The 9,548-nt window shown below is 41.8% G+C and overlaps 1 protein-coding gene across 1 annotated transcript; it reads right to left on the bottom strand.

The window, feature by feature from the left end:
* Window positions 1-5,951: 5,951 nt before the first annotated feature.
* LOC147881683 (ent-kaurenoic acid oxidase 2-like) lies at window positions 5,952-9,342 on the bottom strand. Its single transcript, XM_087401887.1, has 9 exons — window positions 8,393-9,342; window positions 7,986-8,313; window positions 7,734-7,883; window positions 7,387-7,635; window positions 7,215-7,301; window positions 7,054-7,132; window positions 6,853-6,959; window positions 6,618-6,739; window positions 5,952-6,460 (listed from the first exon to the last, which is right to left on the bottom strand). The coding sequence occupies exons 1-9, from the start codon at window positions 8,626-8,628 to the stop codon at window positions 6,370-6,372; spliced, it is 1,449 nt and encodes a 482-aa protein (XP_087258013.1). The 5' UTR covers window positions 8,629-9,342; the 3' UTR covers window positions 5,952-6,369.
* Window positions 9,343-9,548: the final 206 nt, after the last annotated feature.

Below are 9,548 nucleotides of genomic sequence, written 5' to 3'. Positions count from 1 at the left end.
CACCCATGAGGGATGTGGAAATGAGGAGAATCACTTTCCAGGATGTGAATCCACCTACATATGTTGATAGACAGCAAGCTGTCCATGCACCAAATGTGCAAGAAATGGTACCACCAAGTACTCCCACAGGTATACAATCAAGGGTAGATGATGGATCATCTATTGGTGGAAATGATGAGCCAAATGTGGCTGATATGCAAGTGGGACAGCAAGCTGAAATGCCTTTGAGAAGATCATCTAGAGTGTCTAGACTGCCTGATAGGTTTGTTCCAGGGGTAGACTATGTGATGCTTACTGATTGCGGGGAGCCTTCTTGCTACAGAGAGGCTATGATGCGTGAGGATCAACGCAAGTGGGAGTATGCTATCCAATCAGAGATGAGTTCACTTATGAAGAATAAGACTTGGGACTTGGTTTCTTTGCCACATGGAAAGAAAGCATTGCCATGTAAATGGGTCTACAAAATGAAGGTCACAGGTGATGATGTGCCTAGATACAAGGCCCGTTTGGTTGCTAAAGGGTTCAAGCAAGAGAAGGGTGTGGACTTTGATGAGATATTCTCTCCGGTTGTGAAGATGACCACACTTAGATGCATGCTTGGACTAGTGGCAATAGAGGATATGGAGCTTATGCAAATGGATGTCAAGACAGCTTTCTTGCATGGGGATTTGCATGAGGAAATTTACATGGTGCAGCCGGAAGGCTTTGAAGAAAAGGGCAAAGAGCATTTAGTTTGCAAGCTGAAAAAGAGTCTCTATGGTCTTAAGCAAGCGCCTAGAGAATGGTATCAGAAGTTTGATGCTTTCATTCGGTCCCAGGGTTTTAGAAGGAGTGAAATTGATCATTGCCTCTACACTAAAAGGGCTAAGGATAATAGCCTAATAATCCTGGCACTATATGTGGATGATATGCTATTGGCTAGCAAGAATACTTATGAGCTAGATGCATTAAAGGCCAAGTTGCATGAGGCCTTTGATATGAAGGATTTGGGACTTGCAAGTCATATTCTTGGTATGCGCATCACGCGTGATCGGAGTAGGAAACTCCTTTGGCTTTCACAAAAAGAGTATGTTACAAAAGTATTGCAGCGTTTCAATATGGAGGGGGGGAAGGCAGTGAGTACTCCATTGCCTCCATATGTGAAACTGAGTCATACAGATAGTCCCAAATCAGAAGAGGAGAGGGCCATGATGGCTAAGATTCCTTATGCATCAGCGGTTGGGAGTCTTATGTATGCTATGATAGCTACTAGACCAGACATTGCATTTGCAGTGGGAGTTGTTAGCCGGTATATGGCTAATCCAGGAAAGAGGCATTGGGAGGCAGTTAAGTGCATCATGAGGTACATGAAGGGTACCAAGGAGATGTGCATCTGCTTTGGTAAAGGAGACATGCGTGTACTTGGGTACACAGATTCAGACTATGCAGGGCATGTGGATAGTAGGAGATCCACTTCTGGTTATGTGTTCACCTTTGCAGGTGGTGTAGTGTCGTGGATGTCTCGCGCACAGAAGTGCATTGCTTTGTCTACCACAGAGGCTGAGTATGTTGCAGCCACAGAGGGTTGCAAGGAGGCTATATGGCTTGATCGGCTAGTGGGAGATTTGGGGATTCATACAGGTGTACCGACATTGCATAGTGATTCCATGAGTGCTATTCAGCTAGCACGGAATCCCGTCTTTCATGCAAAGACCAAACACATTGAGGTCAGGTATCATTTCATCAGGGAGGTACTTGAGGACAAGCGCATAGAGCTTGTCAAGGTTCATACAGATGATAACCCTGCAGATATGCTGACGAAGAGTCTACCTAGTCAGCGGTTTGAGTATTGTCGTGTATTGATGGGCATTGGATAGTATGCTCACTAGTTATTCTCCCTTAAAGGCACATTGTCCTTTAAGTGGGAGGTTGTGGGGGTTAAAGGTCACTGTGCCTTAACCCCGGTTATGTACAATACTCAAACACATATATAAATGATTGAAAAAGAAGATTAGGGTGGTTCTGCACCCACCAAACTTGTGTGGCTCTCTGTCTCTCTCTCTCCTTCTTTCATTCTTGCTTCCGTTGAGAGCACTCTCACATAGACCATGGCCAGACCTTCCCTCTCGCTTGTTCTATAGTTGACCTCGGCCTCATTCAGTTGGCAGCTCACAAAGTACACTGGTAGTCCAGGTTATGCTCCCCTGGTTGGGCTAGCACACACTCAATAGCAAAGTTGGAAGCATTGATATGGACATGGAATATTAGATCCCAGTCAGGTGCTCTCAACACCGGTGTAGTGGCTAGGGCTAGTTTGAGGGTTTTGAAGGATTTTTGGCATTCCTCGATCAACTCAAAGGATACTAGCAGCTTGTATAATGGGCGGGCTATGTTTGCGCAGAACAAGATGAAGCTTCTGTAGTAGCCTGTGTGGCCAGTAAATCATTGGACTCCCTTGGCGTTGGTGGGGGGTGGTAATTCCAAGATGAGTTTGATTTTGTTATGGTTCGTAGAGATTCCATTCCGGGACACTATGTGGCCGAGAATTACACCATGTTTGACCCAAAATTAACACTTAATAGGGTTCAGGGATATGCGGTATAATTGGCACTTCTCCAGGAGGAATCTGAGGTATTTCAGGTGATCATCCCATGTCGAGTGCACGCATATGTCATCCAAGAAGACTTCCACAAAGTCTCTCAGGTACTCCTTGAATACCGTGATCATCATCCGTTGGAAGGTGGCAGGCACATTGGTCAACCCGAATATCATTACACTAGCCACATACACACCCCACTCAGTTGTGAAGGCTGTTTTATGTTGATCCTGTGGGGTGATGGTGGACACTTGGTTGTAACCAAAAAATCCATCTAGGAAGCTACAGGCTTCCTTTCCGGTTACCCTTTCCAAGACATGTTCCATGAATGGCAAGGGGTAGTGGTCACGCCTAGTGGTGGCATTAACTTTTTCAAATCCACGCATACTCTAATTTTTCCATTCTTCCTCAGGACTATCATAATGGGTGACACCCAATTCGTATGCTCAATCTCATAGATGAATCCCGCATCTATGAGTTTCTGCATTTCCTCCCTCACTATGAGTGTGTACTTGGGATTCATAGGGTAGGGGCATTGATGTACTGGCCTGGCATCATCTAGCATGGGGATCGTGTGTTGCACTACTTTAGTGGGCACCCCTTAAATGAGTAGACATGGCTCAAACTACAACTAGAGTCGTTTGTATAAGGTATATCCAAAAATCATAACCCTACGGCAATGATCGCTAGTGAAAATAGAACCTGATATGCCTCAAAACATGGGCGTCACTGCATAATCATACTTAGAAAGACAATCTGCAAATATCTCTCTTATGTTGGAACTCCAAAATCCCAATTGATGAATGGGAAATGGAGAGTCAACCCTAGCAATTGACCTGTAATCAAAAAATCAATGGTTTGAACCTTTGAAGTTCATGTATCCCTTCCATGCATGCATCCACCATAGTAGGATTGTTTGATAAGTTAAAGTGGGATCATTAATTCGAATAGTTCATTTGATGAGTTCTATTTAATTTGTTTCATTTGATAAGCTCAATTAAGTTCCTTGCCTCATGGAAGCCTATGAATTTACCTTGGCTTATGGCATCATGTGTCACTTACATTTATTTGTTGGCCTATTAACATGTTCATAAGGGTTGATTAGATTAATATGTGTCCTCATACGCTTCATAGGCCACTATAAACTAAAAGTCAGTTCTCCTTCATGGAGTACCAATTGCATTTGAAGTATAATAAAGTTCTCCCATATATGCATAAACTTAAGTAAAGTTCTCCTTCTAGATATATGTAGAGTAAGGTTGAAGGTTAGAAATTGAATGATTGCATAGAAATGTAACAATTAGTTTGGAATTCTTAGATCATCCTTTGACCTCTTAGTTAAAGACTGAGGATGTATACTTTGAAAAATAAACTTATATTATAAAATTGTACTAGTATTTGATAAAAGAAAGCTCATTAGTGCTTAGGGATTAATTTTACTCTCTGATATAAAAAGCACACACAATTGCAATAAAGTATAGAATTGTTGTGATAGACATCCAATGACAAAAATCAATCCCTAAGCACATAAATAAGGTACACATCTATAGTGCAATAATTAACAAATGTTAAACTTGACTAGAAACCCATGAACTTTGACTTGTGATGTAGAGGAAGGCCATGCTTTTGTGATTTATAAAACAATTCAACTAGATCGTATAGTACAATTTCTTTTGTCTTTGAAACATAATATGTGAGGTCCACGAGCAAGAACATAAATTTAAAGACTTATTTATTCTATTACATGGATGTTTAGGGGTATTAAAATATGAATGTAGTTGAAGATGCAAGCATACCCTGTTGACATCACAACATAATCGTTTTGCATACCTAAGTGAAAAAATGTGCACAACAAGAAATCAACATCTCATTTGTAATTAATTTAATCAACTTCATTTAATTATCAATAAACAATATTTATCTTACTTTAGAGAGCATTTATTTTGAGTTATAATTTTATCATTGGGAGCAAAATATTTCATTTAACATCACACATTGTGTATTTCATGGCTCAAGGAGCTATTTACCCTTTATTGGTAAACTTTTCCCTTGAATTATACTTTTATCTCGAAAACATGAGATGATTGTGACTTATAGACTTAACATTGTACATGTGCTTCTAAAACATGAGATAATTGTGACTTATAACATTGCACATGTACTTCTAATTGACACTTTTATTGGAACATTAATTTGAAATTACATAGCATATTATAATTATCTACACATTTGATAATTTGATTATATTTTGCACATAGAAATAGAGAAACCTTGATTTCCAATTCTCTTGAAAATTTTTAGAAGAAATATAAGCGTGCATGTAATTCTTATGGTCACTTTGATTTGGACTGCATATAGAAGAAATAGAAAATACTACAATAGACATCTTATTAAAATTACAAAGATACACAATTGTTAAGTACATATGCTCATATTTTATATAAAAATATTTATTTATATTAATATACAGCATTCTTGCTTACACAAAAGACTCTTCCTATGTAGGTAATGGCAATCACCATATACAAAAGATACATTCTTGCTAATTTCCAATATAGGAAACATAGAATCCATCGAATTCTCCATATAAAAAGCCATATTTCCTAAAAGAGACCATATTTTTTATATAGGAAATAGAAAATTCATTTGATTCTCCATATAGGATGTCACATTTCCTAGATAGCATTGAGTGGTCTATATAGGAAATATAATTTCCTATGAAGAAAAGAAGTGACTTCCTAGATAGGAAACATAGAATCCATTTGATTCTCCATATCAAAAGTCAAATTTCCTATTTAGGAGTGGCTATTTAAAATTCGAAAAAGAATTTCCTAGATTAAGAGGAGAAAATCCATCTTTCTATCTAAGAAATATGCTCAAATTTCCTAGTTCCCTAGGAAATTCTAATATAGGGATTGGTGAGAAGTTCCTTTTGAGGTCGCATTTGCAACGTCGTGTGTAGTGGCCCTACATTTAAAATTAAGTTTGATAATGGGTTACATGAACTGAGTGATGCATCGCCACATGACAAAACTTACGAGTCTTCACAAAAACACATTTTTCTCAACAAATAACAAAACTTAGAGTTTCAAAAAATTGAAGCTTTTTCTTGAGAATTTGCACAATGGTAAGCTAAAATATAACTAAATTGCCTAAAAATTGGGAGGCTTACAAAATTGAGAAAATATTTTTTGAGGTGAAAATAAAATGTTGTAGGTTCATTGTATATAGTTATGGAGGTTCATTGAGGTTTTATTTTAACACAAGAATGTAGCACGAGGATCTTGGTGATACGACCAAAGTGCGACAGCAATACGGTGGGGCCGACTATTGCGACAGAAATACAATGGTGATACGACCAATATTGCGACAGAAATACAATGGGGACGAAACGGCACAGCAAGTCCAAACTCCAAAGTTTCCAAAAAGACAAAACGCAGTTTGCAAGGCATTGGAATTTGGATTCCATACAGAGGTCAAATCATGGAGCTGGGCATCTACAATCTTTCGGTATCACCGTTACCGACAATGCATTCAGATGCACGGCATTCCAGCACCGAAATTTGCAAATGCTGAAAGCGGCTTCATTCAGTGGGCTGGAAAACGCATTCATGGCGCGTGATGTTTGCAAAACCTTCCAAACAATTCTGCTGAGTGCTGACGAGATATCCAAAAATGTTTCCCAGCTTCGATATTCCTACGATCCTCGAACATTTCCGCCTCTCTATTTAAAAAGTTGCTTGCGGCAAAGGTTCATCCTGCCAGTAGAGTTGCAAGCCTGTAGATACGAACTACTAGATTTGGTGCAATCGAGCTAAGTAGTTGTCCTTGGGTCGAGGGTGTGGAAGGTGTGTGATCGGACACTCCGGCCAAACGGGCTCGTATCTGAGGCACATAAGGTACACGAAACGCATCCATATAATTAGCAGATCGAGTAAGGAATTGAAGTCGATTTATTTTTTAAAATTCCATCTCAGCTAGGCACATAGCAATCACAGGCAAAGCACTTTGCAACAAAAGTGGGAGATTTGCAGCTACTCACGTGTAGTTCAAAATGATGTGGTGCAGGAACACGGCCATTTCCAGTTTTGCAAAGTTGTTGCCAGGGCACATGTGACTGCCAGCTCCAAAAGGGATGAACACTCCTGGCTTGGGTACATAATTCTGGCAGTTTGTAACGCGTACACATTCAGTACAGAGGAAGAAGATGTTAGCAGCTTTTATCTATAATCACCATCGACATCCATAGGTGATTCTGCAAGCCCATTTGCACTTACATTCCAGCGTTCCGGATTGAATTCCATGGGTTCAGGATACACTTCTGGGTCCAAATGAACTTGCCTCATCCATGTTGCCACCATCCATCCCTTGGGAATCGTGTAGCCTGCTCATATCACAACGCTGCAACCTAGTCATGACTTTGTATCATCCGATAAACACTAGAACGGACATCAATTCGGCTAAAGTTTTTCTATCACCGTTGATCTCCACATTTTCGACTGCCTTTCGAAATACCATTGGCGAAATGTTGACGAGTCGAAGGGTCTCATCGATCACCTGAAACAGTATTGCAACATTGAGCGTCAATGCTTTTCCAAGCTTCTAATTGTTCTCCGACAGAATTTGTTCCCCTACTCACCTGCGACAAGTATTCCATGTTGCGATAATCTTCAAACGTGAGCAGCTCATTGGGTCTTTTATTCTTTCGAATCTGAGCCTGCTCCCTCTGCCAAGTTCACAAACTTCCGTTTCAATAATGTGTCTATAACCCAGACTTTGGGCAAACCAAAAACTTACGAGACGAGGCCTACCTGGACTTTCTCCAAGACTCCAGGGTGACGTTTCAGAAAAATTAGTACCCACATCATCGTATGAGCTGATGACTCGTGACCGGCATTCAGATACATGATCAGGACATCAATTATTTCTTCATCGCTCAGACGATTACCATCTTCATCCTCTGCACGCAGTAAAGTGTTGAGTACATCTTCCTTTTCTCCCTGGGATGCCCTTCTTTCGTCGACAGCATCTTGGAGGAGTTTTACTAAGCGCACACGCGACTGGCACAGCACACAAAAGCAATGGCTTGGTTACTGATCCTCTGTGAAGGGCAATTTAATAAATAAAAGTCACGGTTCGTATCACACAACGCTGGAACCTTAAGAGCTCTGTTGTATGCACTCCCCGGCAAATCAATTGGCATTGCTCGTATCCCATGATTGAGCAGTCTATATTCGCGCTCCACTGCGTCGCATTTCGGTCCGGGCTCATAGCTTATGAATATATCAGCGATAATTTGGAAGGTAAACTGGAATCAAGGAAGCATTCAGTCGTCTCAGAGGTTGAACTCCCAATACAATTGTGCAAAACCGCGGGTGAAGGACATTGAAGGGATACTATCACATTTTACCTTTTTTAGCTCGAGCAGAAGAGGAATGTGTTCTTTCTGAGCCCATTTTGGCAACGCCTCAGTGGCCGCAAGCTCGATTTTCCGTAGAAATTGCGTGCAAACTTCTTGCCCATTAAGCGCTGCTGCAGTGAGCTTACGTAAACGATGGTGTTCCTGAGGGCCTAATGAAGTGAATGCCTTGCGACCCATCAGCGTTTTAGCGGCTTTTGGCCAGCCAGTAACAAAGAGGTCATCGTTCATCAAGACAAGCTTGCATGCTTTAGGAGTGATTGCTAGAACCGTGGGTTGCGCAAACATGTGAGCTTTATATACATCTAGGCGACCATACCTGAAAAAAACGAAAATCTCCTTGAGATGTTAATTCAACGAACAGAACCAAGCCTTAAGAAAAGACATTATGCGAGCACCTTGAGATGTAGGCTCCAATGAAGGATTGAGGATTTCCGGACTTGAATGCGCGCAAGAACGAGACCATATTCCCGATGACAGGCCATCCTAAATCGCCCCGCGGCAATGGTGCCGCGGGGGAATGTCTAAGCGGCCGCTCAAACCACCAGCTGTTGAAGTTTCTTAAAATCTTGACTATCAGCAAACCGAAAAGGAGGCAAAATGTAGAAGGGACGAGATCTGAAAGAGAGGCCATTCAAACGGGTTCGAGAGCACTGACTGTATCGAGCCTTCAAATAATGGCTCGAGCACTGACTCAGTCCATACAGGGGGAGCTGAGAGAGAGAAGGAGGGGACCGAGGAGGATCACAGCAATTCGGCACTGGTCTTGGTCGTTTAGTGCGCGCTGACAGCTCCTGCCTTCACGGGTCCACGCTTTCGCAGCCTACGCTTTCTACAAGATACTTGTTTTCCAAGAAAAACATTCCACCAACGTCTGTCAGAAGGGAAAAGATGGAAGGCAGGGAGACAGAGAGAGGGCAAGGGAGGAGCAGGGAGGGACCAAGGCGAGAGCAAGGGAGGGCTGCCGAGTCTGCTCGCCTCTTCCTGGGGCGCAGTCAGCGAGGCCTGCGAGCATCAAGTCCCCTAGCTGCGCAAATGCGACCAGAAATTAGCGGAGCGAGTTGAGAAGGATCTTCAAGCAAGCCAGCTTTACGTGAACCTTTCCTATGAGGCTGGCACGACGGAATAGAGAACGGGAAGGCAATGGAATGGGGAAGGATGGAGGGATATAACAGACGGATTAACGATCGATGAAGGTAGAGTTTAGCGAGATGCTCATTGTTTCTCGACTCTCGAATTAAACAACGAGTTCACGATCACAGATGGGAAGACGAAGATGAAGCTGCTGCGTTAAGAAGCTCAAAGAAGCAAAGCGAAGAAAGGGCCTGTATATTCATGGAAGGAAAGAGCGAGGGGTTCACAGAATCTTCTGAACAGAATCGTCTGAGTTTGAGCTGATGGTGTGTCTTATATCACAAACTGGACAACGTACACGGGGAAAGAGACGTACTTAAAGCCAAAAGATCCTAATGATGGAACAAAATGGCCGACATATATTTGGATTTGTATGATTTACCTACTTATCTCTCGTCAGCTGCAGCATAGGCTCATTTC

The sequence above is a fragment of the Dipteris shenzhenensis genome, chromosome 30 (assembly GCF_047967505.1).
Source record: "Dipteris shenzhenensis isolate YYH24624 ecotype China chromosome 30, Dip_SZ_1.0, whole genome shotgun sequence".
In the NCBI taxonomy this organism is placed as follows: Eukaryota; Viridiplantae; Streptophyta; class Polypodiopsida; order Gleicheniales; family Dipteridaceae; genus Dipteris; species Dipteris shenzhenensis.
Note: the sequence above shows the minus strand (reverse complement) of the source record. Positions and strands in the feature narration are given on the sequence as shown.